At 38.4% G+C, this 20,158-nt stretch overlaps 1 protein-coding gene across 1 annotated transcript in view; it reads left to right on the plus strand.

Annotated features, from left to right (window-relative positions):
- Positions 1-20,158, plus strand: part of NIPA1 (NIPA magnesium transporter 1) — an 88,631-nt gene that overhangs the window by 16,584 nt on the left and 51,889 nt on the right. Inside the window, exons 2-3 of the mRNA XM_030317593.1 lie at positions 17,161-17,208; positions 18,188-18,278. Of these exons, the coding sequence (XP_030173453.1) occupies positions 17,161-17,208; positions 18,188-18,278 (139 nt within the window). The remainder of the gene's footprint in view (positions 1-17,160; positions 17,209-18,187; positions 18,279-20,158) is intronic.

A 20,158-nucleotide genomic window follows, 5' to 3' on the forward strand; every position in this document is an offset into this window, starting at 1 on the left:
CTTTAAAATTTTATATTTTTCAGTATGTTTTGTCAACTTAATTACAGTATTTCTTGGTGTGGTTCTGCTTTTGTTGATTTTGTTGGGGTTTCTCTCTGCCTCCTGGATCTGGATATCTGTTTCTTCTCCCCAGATTAGGGAAGGTTTCATCTATTTTTTTCTTCAATTACATTTTCCTCCTCCCTTTTCTCTTCTTCTGGGATTCAGATAATATGAATGTTGTTACATTTGATGGAGTCACTGATTTCCCTAAGTCTTTTCTCATCATGCATAATTCCTTTATCTCTCTTTTCTTAAGTTTAATGACTTTCCATTACTCTATCTTCTAGGTCATTAATTTGTTCCTCTGCTTCTTCCAGTGTGCTGATCATTCCATCAAGCTTGTTTCTCATTTTATTTATTGAACCCTTTGTCTCTACTATTCCTTATTTCTGTGTTAAGGGTCTCACTCATGTCTCCCATTCCTTTCTCAAGTCCAATGAGTATCCTTGTGGTCATTATTTTATATTCTCTATCAGGCATATTACTTGTATCTGTTTTGCTTAGATCACTGGCCATGACCTTGTCCTGCTCTTTCATTTGGAATAAATTTCTCTGTCTTCTCATTTTGTCTAAGTCTGTGCCTCTTTCTCTGTGTTAGGAACATCAGCTGTGTCTCCTGTTCTTAAGGGTATTGGCCTTATGAAGAATAGGTCACGTGGTGCACTGCAGTATAGTATCCTTCAGTGCCCAAGGCCTGGGACTTCCAGGTGTATCTCCACTGTGTGCTGCATGTGCTCGTCTGTTTTCTCTGGGCTGCTTTATCCCTCAAGCCAGTTGTCTGCAAAGGCTCACTTTGTCTGTTGTGGGCAGTTTTGGATTCCTAGCCTGAATGTGACATATTTTTACTAGGTGTACTCTGGTTCTTTGTGAAATGAGACCTGTCACCACCACCACCTGAATCCAGGCTCTGCAAAACCCTTGGGGAAGTGCAGTGTGAGCAGGTCTTCTAGGGGTGGGGCCTACTGCATGTGGACGGAGGCAAGGATGAATTGGAGGAGTAGTTCCACCCGAGTGTGTGTGGGATGGGGTAGGGTTTGGTGTAATTAAGTAGTGCCACCTGCAGGTGGTCCTGTGGTTTTGAGAGATAGGGGAAGGTAATGGCACTATCCAGTTCCTTTGTTCTTGGAGGGGTTTTCTGTGAACACTGTCTCTCTAGAATGCACTCTGAAATGAATGAATAGCCTTCCCATTGTGTATCCCTGGTGCTCTTCAGATTGCTGTTTCCACATTGTATGTCTGTGAGTTGTTGCCTGCCTCTGTTCCAAGAGCAGCATGATACCCTCCAGTCTCTATCCCATCCTAGCCCACTGACCTTTAAAAGTCCAGGCTTTAAGTCTGGCTCATTGCCAGAACTCATGAAATTCAACCCCTCTCACCTTCTAAGGCAATTGCTATAGGGATTTGTTTTCCCTGCATATTCTCCTGTGTGCTAATCTGTCTTTCATCCATCTCTGCAGCCACAGCTCCCTTCCCATCACAATGGCCACAACCTGTTTCCCTCCCGAACCACAGCTCTGCACTAATTACCCTCTTTGATGTGACCTCTCCTCTACTGTTAGCTGTGCAGTTGTTCTGCCAGTCTTTAGGTCAATTTATGGGGGGTATTTAGAATGATGTGATAGTTATTTAGTTGTATTCATGGGACAAGGGGAACTTATGGTCCTCCTACTCTGCCACCATCTTCCAACCTCTGTAACTTCTTTTGTTCTATATGATTGGTGCTTTTTTATTTGATTTCTGCCTAAGAAATCTTCGTTTCTCCTCAGGTCATGATGCCTTTGTCCTGTGTTTTCCTCTAGTAGTTTGTAGATTTAGCTTTTACCTTTAGGTCTGTAAGCTATTGAGTTAACTTTTGGGTATAGCTGAGGCATGAATCAAGGTTCAATATTTTCCCTACTGATATCTAGTTGATGCAGCACCATTTGTTAAAGTGACTTCCTCATTGAATTATACTGCCACTTCAGCCCATGATTTGACTGTACATGTATGGTTCTATTTCTGAACTGTGTTGTGTTTCATTGTATATGTCTATCCTTATGCCAGTGCCACACTGTCTTGATTATGTAGTTTTATAGTAAAATTTACAATCAGATAGTATAAGCCCTACAACTTTGTTCCTCTTTTTCATTTATTTTTGGGACAGAGAGAGACAGAGCATGAACGGGGGAGGGGCAGAGAGAGAGGGAGACACAGAATCGGAAACAGGCTCCAGGCTCTGAGCCATCAGCCCAGAGCCCGACGCGGGGCTCGAACTCACGGACTGTGAAATCGTGACCTGGCTGAAGTCTGACGCTTAACCGACTGCGCCACCCAGGCGCCCCTGTTCCTCTTTTTCAAGACTGCCAAACTATTTCTATAGGAAAATAAGTTCCACATATTTAATAATTGATGTACAAAAGAACTTCAAATGCTAAATCGATTTATAAGTTGGTGAATACCAGTGCTCAAATTGATTCTAATTAATACCCCCATCTAGCTACGTTGGTGTTTGGAAATAAAATTTCTTAGTAGTCCTTTTTAAAGAACTCTGAAAACTGTAGCATCATTTTGCACATTTTTTTTAAGTTGAAGCATTAATTAATTAGTAAAGAACATAGTGATGCACTCTATTTTTGCTGTTTGCAGCAACTTCTATTGTTGCTCTAGGAGCATGCATGAAAGGAAGCCATTTTTCCATGGTATAATCCAAAAGGTAAATAAACTAGATGACTATTTTTGTGCTGGAAAGTCATATTTAAGGATATTTCTGATGCACTTACATAACTTAATGGAAGATTTCAAAAGCTACAAGTCCATGGTTGGACAGCATCACTGCCAATTGATGTTATCATCCTGACAAGTCTTTTTTGTATTCGCACAACATTTCTTTGTTTTATAGTTCTGCTGTTATAAACAGTCATTCAACTCTCAGCACCCAGGGGTTCCAATGTGAGACAAATACCCCTACAACTTAACTATTAGGATCACTGCAGCCCATACGTAGGAGTGGAGGAGAGGACATGTGAGCGTAGCCAAACAAACAAAAAATCCTCAGTGTTCTACAATTCTGTGGCTCTCTGTTCTTGCTGATCCCAGAGGACTTGAAGTGTCCTGGGAAGCAGCTGGGAAACAGAGTGTGGGCATAAGCTTGAATGAGTGCCTCCTGATGTAAGGTGAGTGACTTTAAAATCTTTAGGTACAGTGATGTTTGAAGATGAAACTGTGAAGAAACCAACTGGTTTTAGAATAAGAGAAAAATTTCTATTTATGACAGAGGCTGAGAGCTGTTATGGAATGCAGGCATCCGGGAGCTCATGGCTATAAAAAGAGGAAGGAACCTGAGGCAGCCAGCTCAGCGAGGAGGCTGTGCACAGGTGGATGGGCAAGCCAGCCTATCCACCCTTTGGCAGAGCACTTGTTTGAGGGATACTACTCATTTGAAGCCCTTGGGGACCACCTGCAGGAGCTTCACTTTGGTTTCTAGTAAAGGGTGTGGGACAAGTATACAGACAGAAAGTCTGACTTATTAAATGTCCATGGAAGCAGAAGTTTTGCCTGATATTGCCCTAAAATGTGAGGGTGATCTAAAAAGCTTTTGGATTTCAGCAAATGCAAGCTCCTCCTGGTGCATATAAGTGGAAGAGTCTGAGACACTTGGAGCTGATTTGTATCCTTTGACAAAAGGGAGACCAAAAGCCTATTTCCCCATCCCTGGGTACCTTGTATCCCAGGTTTTTCCCCATTTTAGTTAACACTTTTTTTCCTAAACCTCCAAATGCATGTGCAATATGGTGGTAAATGGTGTTGGGTAATGTAGCAGTGAAAGAGGAGAACCCATGGGTCTCATTGCATTGGCTCCTGGCATCCTTGGACCAGTTTCTGCCCCAGGAGGGTCACCCATATTCCAGATACTGCTGCGGCAGCAATCCCTGACTCCATAAGCACTGATGACCAAACTATATTCATTGCAATAAAAGGAGTTGACCATTCTCTGCCCCCAACATTGTTTCCCCACAATTGTGACTGATTCCTCAATTTTAAAGTCCCTCAAATCTTGTTATATCTAATACAGAACTTTTTAAAAAGTTGAGTAGATTATTGTGCGCATCTGCCATACAAATGAGCTTCAAGATATTGTAGGATGATGTACAATTATTTAAATTAATGAGAATATTTATTTATACACAAAAGAGAAGTGGAGTGATTATACTAATATGAAACAAAGTAGATTTTTAACACAAAATTGTTATTAGAAACAAAGGACAGGGGCGCCTGGGTGGCTCAGTCGGTTGAGCGTCCGACTTCGGCTCAGGTCGCGATCTCGTGGTCCGCGAGTACGAGCCCCGCGTAGGGCTCTGGGCTGATGGCTCCGAGCCTGAAGCCTGCTTCCGATTCTGTGTCTGCCTCTCTCTCTGCCCCTCCCCCGTTCATGCTGTGTCTCTCTCTGTCTCAAAAATAAATAAACGTTGAAAAAAATTTATAAAAAAAAAAACAAAGGACATTTTATAACAATGAAATGGTCCATCTATGAGGATGATGTAGCAATTCTAAATCAGTATGTACCTGACAGCAGTCTCAAAATACATTAAAATTGACATAGAAAAGAAGTAGAAAATTCAGTAATAATAGTTGGAGACTTTAGTATGCTACGTTCAAAAATTTATTTAATAAAGTTTTTATAGAAAACTAGGCAGAAGATCAACAAGGAATAGAAGACTTGAATGATACTATAAACCAACTGACATTAAATATTGTAATTATTACAGTTGGATTTATGTATGCCATTTACTCTGTTGTATATGCTTCATATACTTTCTGTTTCTATACTCATTTTATTTGCATAAAGTGAATTTTTCTAGTGTAATATTTTATTCCTTTAGTGATTTTTCACTATATATGTTTTTTGAAGTACAGTTGACATACAACATTATATTAGTTTCAGGTGTACAATGTAGTGATTTGACATTGCCATACATTACAAAATGATCACCATGACAAGTCTAGTTACCATCTGTCACCACATGTAGTTATTAAGGTATAACTGACTATATTCCCTTTGCTTTCTTTGTATCCCCATGCCTTATTTTATAACTGGAAGTTTGTACTTCTTAATCCTCTTCACCTATTTTGCCCATCTTTCCCCTGCCCCCTCTTCACCCCTCTGGCAGCAGTTTGTTCTTTGTTTTTATGAGTCTGTTTCTATTTTGTTTTCTTTGTTCATTTTTTTGTTTGTTTTTTAGATTCCACATGTGAGTGATATCACACCAAATATGTCTTTCTTTGTCTGACTTCATTTTGCATAATACTGTCTGGTTCACCCATGTTGTCACAAATGGCAAGATTTCATTCTTTTTTATGACTAATATTCCACTCTATGTATATGTATGTATGTATGTATGTATATATATATATATATATATATTTCTATCTCTATCTATATATATATATATATATCTATCTATCTATACACACACATACCCCACATCTTTATCCATTCATCTGTCAGTGGGTACTGAGGTTGCTTCCATAATTTGGCTATTGTAAATAATCTTGCAATAAACATAGGGTGCATATACCTTTTCCAATTAGTATTTTTGTTGTCTTTAGGTAGATACCTAGGGATAGAGTTACTAAATCATATGGTAGTTTTATTTTTAATTTTTTGAGGAAACTTTATATAGTTTTTCTTAGCTGTTACACCAATTTATGTCCCGCCCCAACAGTGCATAAGGGTTTAATGCATGAGGGTTTATCCATATCCTTACCAACATGTTATTTCTTGTCTTTTTGATGATGAGTGATGTTGAGCATCTTCTCATGTGTGCGTTGGCCATCTGTATGTCCTCTGTGGAGAAATATCTATTCAGTTCCTCTGTCCATTTATTAATCAGATTATGTGGGGGTTTTTGGTATTGGGTTGTATGGATTCTTTATATAATTTGGATGTTAACTGCTTATCAGGTATGTGATTTGCAGATATTGTCTCCCATTCATCATGTTGCCTTTTTGTTTTGTTGATGGTTTCCTTGGCTGTGCTAAAGGTTTTTAGTTTGATATAGTCCTAATAGTTTATTTTTGCTTATGTTTCCCTTGCCTGAGGAGATAATTCAGAAAAATATTGTGGAGGCTGATGTCCCAAGAAATTACTGCATATGTTTTCTTTTAGGAGTTTAATGTTTTCAGGTCTCACATTTAAGTGGTTAGCCCATTTTAGTTAACTTTGATATATGGTGGAAGAAAGTGATCTAGTTTCATTCTTTCACATGTAAACGAGCTGTTTTCTCAACACCATTTATTGGAAAGACTTTTCCCCCCATTGTATATTCTTGCCTCCTTTGTTGTAGATTGCCCATGTAAGCATGTGTTTATAACTGGGCTCTATTGTCTGCTTTGTTGATCTATGTGTCTTTGTGTGTGTGTGTGTGTGTGTGTGTGCACCAATAATGTACTGTTTTGATTACTAGAGCTTTGTAGTGTAGTTTGAAATCAAGGAGCATGATACCTCCAGCTTAGCTCTTTCTCAAGAATATTTTGGTTATTTTTGGGTCTTTTGTGGTTCTATACAAATTTTAGGATTGTCTGTAATATTTCTGTGAAAAAAATGCCATTGATAATTTTGATAGAGATTGTATTGAATCTGTAGATTGCTTTGAGTATTCACATTTTAACAATATTAATTCTTCTAATCCATGAGCAGGGTTTATCTTTCCATTTGTATGTGTCGTCTTCAGTTTCTTTCATGAGTGGCTTACAGTTTTCACTATAAGGTCTTTCACCTCCTTGGTTAAATGCTTAGGTATTTTATCTTTCTGATGCAGTTGTAAATGGGATTATTTTTTTAACTTCTCTTTCTGCTAGGTCATTATAAGTGTATATACACTTACATATAATGTGTATACATTATAAGTGTACACAACAGATTTTTGTATGTCCATTTTGTATCCTGAAAATTTACTTAATTCATCTATTGTAATCATTTTTTAGAGGAGTCTTTAGGGTTTTCTATATATATAGTTTTATGTCATCTGCAAATAGTGACTGTTTTCCTTTTTTACCAATTTGTCTGATATAAATATTGCTATGCCAGTTTTCTTTTTATTTCTATTTGCATGGGTTATTGTTTTCCATCCTTTCATTTTCAATATGTACATGTCTTTTGGTCTGAAGTGAGTCTCTTGTAAGCAGCATATGGTTGGATCTTGATGTTTTTTTTGTTTTTTGTTTTTTTAATCCATTAAGCCACCCTATGTCTTTTGACTGGAGCATTCATCCAATTATGTTTCAAGTAATTATTGATAGACATGTACACATTGTCATTTTGTTCAGTGTTTACTGTTTGTTCTTGTAGTTCTCTGTTCCTTTTTTTTTTCTCTTGCTCTCTTTCTTTGTGAATCAATGATTTTATCTAGTGTTACTGTTGGATTCCTTTTTATTTTTTGTATATTATAGTTTTATGGTTTGAGGTTACTCTGAGGTTCATATATAACATTCTGTACATATAGCAGTCTATTTTAAGTTGATGGTTACTTAAGTTCAAACACTATGTAAAAATGCTACACTTTTACTTCCCCTTCACATTTTAATTTTTTGATGTCATATTTTACATTTTTAAATTTTGTGGATCTCTTACTAATTATTTTAGACATAGTTGATTTTACTAATGTTGACTTTTAACCTTGATAATAGCTTTATAAGTGGTTGATCTACCACTTTTACTATATGTTTCCTTTTCTTAGTGAAATTTTTTCATTCATAATTTTCTTCTAGTTTTGGCCTTTTCTTTCTCACTTAAAGAATTTACTTCAACATTTCTTATAAGGCTGATTTAGTGGTAATGAACTTCTTTAACTTTTGATTCCAAAACTCTGTATTTCTCCCTCAATTCTGAATGATAACCTTGCCAGGTAGGGTATTCTCAATAGTTTTGTTTTTTTTTTTTAAGCACTTTGAATATTTCATTGTACTCCTTTATGGTCTGCGATGTTTCTGCTGAAAATCAGCTGACAGACTTACAGTGGTTCCCTTGCATGTAACTAATTGCTTTTTCCTTGCTGCTTTTAAGAGTTTGTCTTTAATTTCTTATATTCTAATCATTATGTGTCTTTATATGAGCATCTTTGGGCTCATCTTTTTTGGGACTCTCTTTACTTCCTTGACCTGGATGTTTGTGTCTTTTCCCAGATTAGGAATGTTTTCAGCTATGTTTTCATTCAAATAACTTTTTTGCCTTTTTTTCTCTCTCTTCTCCTTCTTGGACCTTTGTAATGCAGTTGTTAGTGTGTTTGATGCTTTCCCAGGGGTTCCCTAAAGTATCTTTTAAAATCCATCCTTCCTTCCTTTTTGCTGTTCTGCTTGGCTGAATTCCTCTACCCTCTCTTCCAGATTCCTGATTTGTTCTTCTGTGTTATGTAATCTGGTGTTGATTCTGTTTAGTATGTCTTTTATTTGTTATTGTATTCTTTAGCTCTGATTGAACTTTTTAATATTTTCTCTTTTGTTGAAGTTGTCCCTGAGATCATTCACTCTTCTCCCAAATTTGGTGAGCATCTTTATGACTATTATTTTGAACCATTTGTCAGGTAGCTTGCTTATCTACATTTCATTTAGTTCTTTTTTGAGGTTTTGTCTTATTCTTTCATTTGGACCATGTTCCTCTGTCTCCTCATTTTGTCTAACTCTCTGTGTTTATTTCTTTGCATTAAGTAGATCAACTATGTCTTCTGTTCTTGAAAGAGGGGCCTTATATACAGGGTCTCCTTTGGGGCCCAGAAGCACCATCCCCCCTGGTTATCAGAACTACATGCTCCAGGGATGTCACCTCTGTGGGTTTCATATGTCCTCCTATCATGGCTGAGCCGTGACTGCTGTGGGCACACTGGTGGGCTTGACTGGCCCCTGGTGTGGTTGACTGTGAAACCAGGCCACTACTGTTGTGAGTGTGCTGGTGGGCAAGGATGCTCCTCCTTCCCTTCTGCCCTGTGGGAGTCCCTAGAGGAGGGTGTGGTTTCAGCTGATGCTTCCCACCAGGTGCTGTGGGGATGGGAGTTAGGTGGAAGCCACTTGGGAAGTGTGCCTGCTTGGGTGGGCAGGGTAGGTGGGGTGAGTCCCCAGGGTGGGGAGAGTGGTGCTAGCAAGGTGCATGGAAGTTACCAGAAATGGTACCCACCAGCACCAGGTCAGCTAGTTAGAAGGAGAATAATAAAAATTGTACCACCACTTCCATTCCTGGAGAAAGTTCTTATAGATCCCAGCCCCTCTAGCAGATACCCTAAAATTAGTCAAATAATCTCCTTCATGCATGGTCCAATTACTTTTCAAACTTCTGGCTCTATGCTGAGTCATGGAGTGAGTGGTATAGTGCTCTGGCTCTTTAAGATTGGAGTCTTAATATCCTGTAGCCCTTTGGTTCTTCTCGAGTTAAACTGGGCTGATTTTCAAAGTCAGATTTTATATGGGCTCATCTACTCAGTGCAGGTCCTCAGGGTAGGGATGCCGGATGTGGGGCTTGATCCCCTTGCTCCCGAGAGATAACCTCCATTTTGTGATATCCCTCTGCTTTTAGTTTGTTACTCTGGGGGCATGAGTTCCTACTAGACTCTCTGCCCCTCTTACCCATCTCTATATGGCTTTTTCATTATATTTTTAGTTGCAGAATAACTATTCTGTTAGTCTTAAGGTAGTTCTCCTAGAGAGTTGTTCTATAGGTAGCTGTAGTTTTGGTGTACATGGGAGGAGGGGAGCTCAGGATCCTCCTGTTTTACCACTTGAATCTCACCCTCCTGATATTTTCCCTGTCAATGTATTTTTGCATTATTTTTTTAGTGGTTGCTCTAAACTTACCATATACATCTTAACTTAGAAAATCTACTTTAGGGGCACCTGGGTGGCTCAGTCAGTTAAGTGGCTGACTTTGGCTCGGGTTATGGTCTCATGGTTTGTGAGTTTCAGCCCTGAGTTGGGCTCTGTGCTGACAGCTCAGAGCCAAGAGCCTGCTTCTGATTCTGTGTCTCCCTCTCTCTCTGCCCCTCCCGCTCACGCTTTGTCTCTCTCTCTCAAGAATAAATGAACATTAGAAAAAAATTTTTTTAAGAAATGTACTTTAGACTTATGCTAATTTAATTCTAATTAGATATAGAAGCCTTGCTTGTATATTGCTGCTTCTTTTATTTGTGTTATTGTTTTTATGTTACAAACCCAACAATATATTGTTGCAATACATAATTAAAGTAATGCAAGCTTTATATAATTTTATGTCCTTAAAGAAGTTTCTAAAATAAAGAAAAGCAAATATAGATTTATAGAGTTTAATATGTTAACCATTTAAAAATTTTTAAAATATTTTTATTTTTATTATTAAAGAGAGAGAGAGAGAGAGCTGGGGGAGAGGGAAAGAGGGAGACAGAGAGAGAATCTTAAGCTCCAAGCTCATGACCTGTGCTGAAATCAAGAGTCAGACACTCAACCAACTGAGCCACCAAGGCACCCCATCGATATGTTAACCTTTTTATTTACCATTCTTTGTTCTCTTTATTTGTTCTTACGGCATTCAAGTTATTAAGTTACCGTGTCCTTACTCAGTAAAACTTTGATCACACCCACATCCTTTATGCTGTTATTGTTAAATATATTACAATTCTATGTATTATAAATCCAACAACAGTTCTGTGCACATATGTCCCATAGCTTTTCAAATCAGTTAAGGTGAGAAAGGGAAACAAATTTGTGTTTTGTAATTAAACATTTTTTAAAAATTGTAATTAAAATTTGCTAAGAAATCAGTTGTTAATTTACTGAGATTGTCTTGCGTATTATCATTCATTTTTCTATTGCTTCTCTTAAAATTTTTCTTCATCTTTGAGCATTTTTACCAATGTGACTTGTGTGTGGAACTCTTGGAGTTTGTTGAGCTTCTTGAATTTTCATCATGTTTCGTAAATTTCAGCCTTTTTTTCCTTGAATGTTTTTTCTTCTACTTCCTCTCTTCTCTCCTTCTGGTAGTAACATTATGACTGTGTTGATGTACTTAATGTTGTTTCACATTTTTCTAAGGTTCTGTTTATTTTTCTTTATGCTTTTCCCCCCTTCAGAATGTACAGTCTTTATCAATCTATGTTCAAATTCACTAAATCTTTCTTTTGCCGAGAATATTCAAATTTGCTATTGATTTCTTTTTTCATTCCAGTATTGTACTTTTTAATTCCAGAATTTCAGTTTGGGTTTGTTTTTTTTTTAAGTCATTTCTGTCTCTTCATTAATACTCTCTATTTGATGAGAAGTTGTATTTACACATACCTTCTTTACTTCTTTAGGCATGGTTTCTTTACTTATTTGAACATATTTTTTTAAGTTTTTATCTTAATTCCAGTTAGTGACTTGAACATATTTTTAATGGATGGTTTGAGATTTTTGTGAAGTCTGAAATTAGGCCCTCTTACAGGCGGTTTTAGTTGCCTGCATTTTCCCTGTTTGTATAGTGTATGTAATGTAGGTCACATTCTCCTGGCTTTTTTGCATGTCTTGTATTTAGGGAGTGGGGGTTCTTATTTTTATTATTACATGATCATGCCATCACACAGCATTTTTTTTCTTTGAACTTTTACACCTAATAGAAACCAACATCATTCAAGCAATTATAGTTTACCTTGTGTTCTTTGCTTCTGTTTCATGTGTAACAAATGGAGCAAGAATATTTTATCTTTAATTATAATACAAATATATAATAAGTTATTCATGAACCTAAAATGTTCCTCATTCCCAGCATGCAGAATAAACAGGAAAACTTTGCCTTGCTTCCTCTTGATACTACTTAACCCCTAAGAGACCTACAAGGAAAAAGATGAAGACAAACTATCAAGAGCAAAAAGGCACAGAATCTCTGTAGAATGGTCCCTATACCCATCTTCTTAGTACATTTGAACACCAAAAAAAAAGACAGAAATAACAGTTTTCCCATCAAGAAGCACTGCCTGGAGAGTAACTTGACCCAGCATCTCCTCCTGAAGTTGAATAGCACCTAGGTTACAGGAGACCCCAAAGGTCTAGGGCTCAAGGACCACTAGATGGCAATAGTGTAATTGTAGGATGGACTGCAGATATTGTGGAGGCTCCAGGCACTCCTACCATGGGCGTTCTGGTTTGATTCATAATGCTGGAAGCTCTTGACTTAGTTTATATCTCAAGATGATAGGGAGTCATGGGCTTAACATTTTCAGGCCTCTGTTGCTCCAGTTATTTTTTTATTGTTGTAAAATATGCATGCCATAAAATTTACTATTTTAACCATTTTTAATTGTATAGTTTGGCTGTGTTAAAGGCATTCATGTTGTGTTAGACATCACCAATATTCATCTCTAGAACTTTTTCATAATCTCCTTCGGAAACACTGTACCCATTTAACAGGAACCCCCCGTTCTCACTCCCAGCCCCTATGACATTCTGTTTCTATGGAAGTGACTACCCTCAGTACCTCATGTTAAGTTCACTTATAAAATATTTGTTATTTTTTGACTGGCTGTTTCACTTAACATACTGTCTCTCAGGTTCACCTGTGCTGTAGCATGTATCAGAATTTCATTCCTCTTTAAGGTTGAATAACAATCTTTCTTGTACCGTTTGCTGCTTTTTCATGTAAAGCAAAAAGGACCATGTCCATTGTATTTTGTCTGTCCATTTGTTCATTCATCTGCTGTAGAATACTTGTTGTTTCCACGTTTTGTCTATTGTGAATAATGCTGGTATGAACATGATGTACAAATAAATATGTGTTTAAGTCCCCACTTTCAGTTCTTTTGGGTATATACCCTGAAGGGGAATTGCTGGATCATATGGTGATCCTATATGTAACCTCTTGAGGAACTGCCATTCCCTTTTCCACTGTGGCTGCACCGTTTTCCATTTTCACCAGCAGTGCACATGGTTTCCAGTTTATCCACATCCTTACCAACACTTGTTTTGTTTTTGTGAATAGTAGTCACTTTAGTGGATGTGAAGTGATATGGGTTTGATTTGTGTTTCCCTAATGTTTAGCAATGTTGAGCATCTGTTCATGTGCTTATTAGCCATTTGTGTATCTTTTTGGAGAAATGTCTATTCAAGTCTTTTGGCCATTTTTGAATTCGGTTGTTTTGTTGTTGTTTTGTCATGAATTTTGTTGATATCTGGACATTTTAGGTAATGTATGATAGCAACTTTGAAAATTGATTGACCTCCTTGTCTCAGTGGATTGTTTGCTTGTTTATTTGTTTAGTGACCTAAATTTGTTTAGTGGAGTATTTTGGTAAAGTCTGTTTCCCCTGTGAAGCCTGTAATGACACACACCTCAGAGGTTATAGTCTTGGGTATGTGCACCTTTACTTGAGATGACTAGCTGGGCTTTGACTGTTTCTTTACCTAATTTTTCTCTTGTCTGCCTCATTGGGTATCACATCTAGCTTTTAGTTGCTTCATAGTCTTGTCCAGTTAATTTAAGGCAGGTATATTTGTTGAGACTAGTTATTGGGAGTAGTTGGTAGCCTCTGATCTCTGCTTGCCTCTCTAAGCATGAGACTTGCACCCTACCTTCAGGCTTAAAACAGGATAGGATGATCAGGGCCTGTTGTACCAGGGATAGAGTCTCTGGGTAGGGGCTTGGATACACTGATCAGATATTTAGCCTATTCAACTTGAAGGGCATAAGAAATGCTGAAGAACTGCTCTTCCTGGTGATGGAGAGCTAAAGGGAGAGGGGACCTCATTTTCTTGGTTACCAGCCTGGAGTGGAGCTTCTGTGAAGCTGAATTGCAGTGAGGGAGAGAACAGATAGGTCTTAGCTCATGTGCTAAGGGCTTACACTGTTCTTACTGTGATTTAGTAGATTTTTCTTGAGTACACGTTTCTTTATTTGCTATATGCTTTTAGGGCAATTTCAGAGACTTGAAAAACAATTTTAATACTTTATTTGGCAGTTATTGTTGTTTCAGTGGGAAACTGGTCCACAGGGTTCCTCACACCAGCATTCTGGAAGTGGACTTCATGAACTTTCATTCTTTAAATTCAGCATGCAGGGGTGCCTGGCTGGCTTAGTTGGTAGAGCATGTGACTCTTGATTGTCATGAGTCAAGCCCCACATTGGGCATGGAGCCTACTTAAAATAAAAACTAAAACAATTTTTTTCTTAAATATAGCATGTATTTGGGGGGTACTGGGGCATTCTTTTAAGTAGACACAGTGCGATTAACACATTCAGGAAATTCAACATGGATTTTGCACTAATATCTGGTAACTAGTCTACAGTGCTTACTAGGAGGGGCTTTCTTGGGCTCAGCTGTACGGTCCACATTTGCTTCAGACACACTCAGGGACACAGGACAGGAGCCATAGCTAGTGCTGTGCCCTCTCCTGCTGAAGGTTGGCAGCAGAGGCAAAGCATGGCTCAGGGGCCTGGAGGCAGAGCTGCAGTAGGCAATGCCACAGCAGCCCTGCCTTATGAGCCTTGTGCCCCCTAGGGTAAAGTCACAGAGGCAGAGCTCCCAAGCCCCACAGGAGACATACTTGTTCCCAGAGGCATTGCACTCGGGAGTCCAAGTAATAGGATCTCTACCAGGTGTTCACCGACCTCCAGTCAGGTGCTATTTGTCCATCAGAGGTCATTTCTAAGTGTTATCTTCTGGCCACATGGCTGTCAGCTTCCTAGAACCAGAAAGTGAACCTTGAGTCACATTCTCATGTAGAAAGAAAATGGGTTTTATAAGTCTTTTCTTGACAACGGTCCATATTTAGATTTTGCCAATTGCCCTAATACTGTCCTTTATAGCAACGTTTTTTTTTTTTCATTTAGCATCGTATGTGTTGAGTTACCATGTCTTAGTTTTCTTTTATCTGCAACAGTTCTTTAGCCTTTCTTTGTCTTTAGAACCTTGTCTTTTAAAACATTTTTTTAATGCTTATTTATTTTTTGAGAGAGACAGAGACAGAGAGACAGAGCACAAGCAGGGGAGAGGCAAGAAAGAGGGAGACACAGAATCTGAAGCAGGCTGTCAGCCTGAGCTGTCAGCACAGAGCCCGACGTGGGGCTTGAACTCACTAACTGTGAGATCATGACCTGAGCCGAAGTCAGACTCTTAACTGACTGAGCCAACCAGGTGCCCCAGGACCTTGCCTTTTTTAGAGTGCAAACCAGCAAATTCATAGTCTACTTCACAGTTTCCTCATATTTAAATTCAAGTGATGCACTTTGGCAGGAATACCAGATATAATGTTGTATCCTTCTCAGTGCATCCGCTCAGGAAGCATGTAATATTGATTTGTCCCATTGCTGATGATAACTTGAGCCACTTGGTTAGGTGATGTCTGTCAGGGTCTATAGAGTACTGTAAAGGTAAGCTTTTCTCTTAATAATTAATGAAAAACTGATGGAGGTGATTAAGGGAGACTATGTGGCAGTCTTATATTCCTCAACAAACTTTTATCCACTTGCTTTAGTATCCATTAATGATTCTTGCTAAATTGGTTTTTATTGTGATGTTGCCAAATGATGATGTTTTAACTCATCCATTCTTCCTACTCTGTCATTACTTATTAGCCCCATTTCACTGTTTTCAAGTACATATTGTAATACCTGTAATTCTGTTCCTCCATGAATCACTGACTTCCTGTGTTCATTATACTAAATTATTAAGAATTAGAATGTCCAGTTAGAATTAGGTACTTTATTTTTTAAAAAGTAATTTCCCTATAAAGGTAACTACAGAGTTACTTTTAAATGAGTATAGCTGATAACATGTTACATTCGTTTCAGATGTGCAACTTAGTGATTTGACAAGTTTATACATTATGCTGTGTTCACTGTAAGTATAGCTACCATCTGTCCCATTACATCCCTATTGTAACATCATTTACTACTGAATGAGAGAATATATGTGCAAATGATATATCTGATAAGGGTTAATATCCAAAATATTAAGATACAAGTTATCTTTATAGAACTTACACAACTCAACACCAAAAAAAAACCCCAATATAGTTAAAAAATGGACACAAGAGGGGCGCCTGGGTGGCGCAGTCGGTTAAGCGTCCGACTTCAGCCAGGTCACGATCTCGCGGTCCGTGAGTTCGAGCCCTGCGTCGGGCTCTGGGCTGATGGCTCAGAGCCTGGAGCCTGTTTCCGATTCTGTGTCTCCCTCTCTCTCTGCCCCTCCCCCGTTCATGCTCTGTCTCTCTCTGTCCCAAAAATAAATAAAAAACGTTGAAAAAAAATTTAAAAAAAAATTAAAAAAAAAAAATGGACACAAGATCTGAATAGACATTTTTCCTAAGAAGACGTACAAGTGGCCAACAGACACATGGAAAGATACTCAACATCACTCATCAGGGAAATGCAAATCAAAACCACAATAAGATATTATCTCACACCTATTAGAATGGCTAAACTCTAGAATTAGGTACTTTAACCTGAAGTGAAGAAACCTGTCAGACAAACATTTTGACATATCTCAAGTGGGACAAATCTGTGTCTCAACGGTTGGGAGACCATCTTGCTGCAGGTTCCTCATACAGGAAGGAGGGACCCATGTGATGGAGAGGCCTGGGCACCTGCTCATGGTTCTGTCTGACTATACATGGGATATATGAGGGTAACCTAAGAGAGTACAAGAAACTGTGTAAAATGTCAAATCACTGAGTGAGAGAAAAGGTCTGCTGCCCAAATGGTTGAAAAGAGAGCCATATGAGAAAGGTAAATTTTGAAAATTGACTAACCTGTTTAAGCACCAAGTCATTGAAGCCTATACTAATAAAATTATCATATAAATGGCTTACAGTAAATGCATGAGAGAACTGGACTTCAACATAAAACTTCATGCCAAAGAGTATTTGTGACTCTGGGTCACATGATGAGCTCAAAAATGTTTCTTTAATAAAGGCTTGACTTGTTTGGGTCAGCTTGTGTTCATTGCAAAAAAATACCTGTATTTGCCACTTTTAGTGGTTTTTCATGCTGCTATTTATAGACTAACTTAAAGATTCTTAAAATGGTGACTAAGTAGTATGGCATTCAATATTCTTTTCAATTTTATTTTCAAGTAAAAGTTCCTTTTTAAAGTATATAGTTTGTAAACCTCTTGCTTTGTACTTTTCTGACCTTTTTATCTCACTCTTTCACAGGTACTTCCTATTTAACAGACATTGTGTGGTGGGCAGGCACAATTGCAAGTAAGTACCCAGTGTGGTGAACAGTTTGATGTGCTTTCTTTCTTAAGATCAGTCATTCCTCTAGCAGGACTGCAGAGGTTGGAATGAGTGTGGCTGCATTCTTTGGACTGTGGACCAGGGTGGGAGTCATGGTTGGGAGGAGATAGAGGGTCCTACTTCCTGCAATAAGCCCTGAATTTAGTCCAGGTCAGACTGTCCTGGTTCCAAAGAAATTAAAATAGCTCCTGCTTACTCATCTGTAGTCAGGCTGTTGGCACTTGGTGAAATTTCTTGTTTTGTCGAACGTAATTGGTTTTACAAAGGAGAGTTTCTTCAATCAGACTGATAAAAGAGGTCGCATGCAGAGGTTATGTGCTATCATATAAAAATTAATAGGATTAGAGTTCAGAACCCTAAATATATAAAGAAAAATTATACTATAAAATTCAACAATATTATGAGGTTTATTTGTCACACATTGCCTTTCAGGCAAGATGTTACCTAGCAGATATTATTTCCTTTTATTGAGGAGCTCATCTTTAAGCTCTCTTAGTATAGCCCTGAATGCAGTCCTATGCAGGCAGTTGTGTTTCTACCTGGTATATCAGCAGCGTGTCACTGTGGCCCAGTGGTCTATACTGGAGTTAAGTCCCAGGCCATTGAAGGGGCTCAAGAAATTCTATGCGATTAGTTGTAAAACAAGGATGTGTTAAGGGGAAAGTGGAAATATACTCTGTTGCGCCTACTGTCAATCATTGCCATTTAGTTTGGGAAATTCCACAGAGGAAACTAGTCTTCCAGTTTGGGTCAGTGACTCTCTGGGGCCTGCTCTCCCCTGCCTTCAGGACCTTTAATTATGCAATAATGCTCCACATTTGCTTCCTTACAAGTAATAGAGAAGAAATAGCCCTTTCAGAACAGCTCCTTGCCCAATTAAACTCTGATCATTGCTGAAAGAGAGCTGTAATTGCAAGTGGTATCCTTGTGATTCTCTTGACAGTGGCTGTTGGCCAGATTGGAAACTTCCTGGCTTACACGGCGGTCCCCACAGTCCTGGTGACTCCACTGGGTGCCCTTGGAGTGCCGTTTGGGTGAGAGCTGGGAGTCTGTGTTTTTGTTTTTAACATGTAGTTAAAAAAAAAAACTTTCCATTTTAATTGTCTCTATAATAGTAAAAGCAAAATTGTAACTAATTGTAACTTCAGTATTCTACTCTGTATGGTTTAATTTTATCCTTTCAATTTTGTTTTGTGAATTATTAACTTTTCTCATAGAAATTTGCTTTGGTATATTTCAGACCCTAACTTATGTGTGGACATCAGTAAGTATGATCCTATCATTCTTCTGGTCTTTGCCCTGGAAGACTTAGAGACTAGAGTCTTCCTGCTGCCTTGACAAGTGATTCTGAGAAATCATTAAGCAAAACTAGTCAGTTACTGTTTTATCTGGGTAGCTAGAATCCTCTACCAGACACTGGACAATTCTCCCACTCCACCCTGGAAAATTATGGAGTTGGGACAAATGACACATGGGCACCAATGGGTGTAAAATAGAGTTCATGACTCATAACAATCTATAGCACATGGATCCCCACAGCTAGGAGAAGGGTTTCTCTTTGGTCCAGAGGGAAATGAGGGAGGTGGGACTTTGGGTTTTTATTGTTAGAAAGTGAGTGGGATGGAGGTTCCCACACTCAGGTGGGGCTTGTGTGGTTTGAAATTTCTGCCAGTGCCAGGGACTGAGGACACCAAAGGTCTAAGGGTATGAGCAGGCTTTCTTATCAGGTTGCCCAGATGTGGGGCAAAGGGAAAAAGGTGGGACTGGGGGCTCAAAGGCTGCCAGCCAGCATGCATTACAAGTAGAGTCTTTTTATTACATTTGGCATACCTAAAAAAATGATTTTATGAAACATTTATTAAATAGCTTAATACATATCCTCCTGTGAACCTATTTATATTCTGTTTTACCTTTGGAGAAGTTATTAATAAACAGAGATATAATAGAAAATAAATAAAATCCAAGTTTCTAACTCATTTATTTATTGGTATTCTGCTGCATTCCAGACAGACTCTCAGAGAAGGGTGTCTTATGATTACATTTAAATTGTACTTTAAAGTTAATTAGGCTTTAAAGTTCTGTAGGCTGAAAGCACAAACGTGTTTTCTAGAGGTTAACTTTGGAAATGTGTTTGTAGGATGTTGCTCTTATCCCAAAAGGCTAATATCACATGTGGCTTGATGTTGCTTTGTGTCTGGATGGCCCTTAAGAGCTTGGATTGCATGAGTGGTGCTCACTTTGGGGAATCACTGCTCCAACTTCCTAGAGCCCAACCTCACTCTGATTTGTTCTCCTGAAAAAAAAAAAATCAGGCAAATAATCTGACCCTGGAATCTTTGCACATTGCACATTTAATATGCATATATTAAAATACCTTGCTTAGTTAAGACCCAAAGAACTGTTTCTGTGGACTTTAGCAGTTATTAAGTCACCTCACCAGAAATGTTCACTTCTCCAAATCTTCAGGAGATAGACTAGAAATAGAATACAGAGCCCCAAAATAGGTCCACTTTTCTCTGTAATGACTCAGTGTATGATAATCATAACAACATAGTACTTTTAAAAGAAGTTTAGGGTGCCTGGGGCTCTCAGTCAGTTAAGAGTTCAACTTGGGCTCAGGTCATGATCTCACAGCTTGTGAGTTCAAGCTCTGTGTCGGGCTCTGTGCTGACAGCTCAGAGGCTGGAGCCTGCTTCAGATTCTCTGTCTCCCTCTCTCTGTGCCCCTCCCCGACTCACATGCGTGCGTGCTCTCTCTCTCTCTCTCTCTCTCAAAATAAATAAACATTAAAAAAATTATAAAAGAAGTTTAAAAACACTTTTTATTTGGAAATAATTTCCAAATTACATAAAAGTTACAAGATTAAGAATAATTAAAATTCAGGGTAGGGGGGTGTCTGGTTGGCTGAGTGTCT

This window comes from Lynx canadensis, chromosome B3 (genome assembly GCF_007474595.2).
Source record: "Lynx canadensis isolate LIC74 chromosome B3, mLynCan4.pri.v2, whole genome shotgun sequence".
In the NCBI taxonomy this organism is placed as follows: domain Eukaryota; kingdom Metazoa; phylum Chordata; class Mammalia; order Carnivora; family Felidae; genus Lynx; species Lynx canadensis.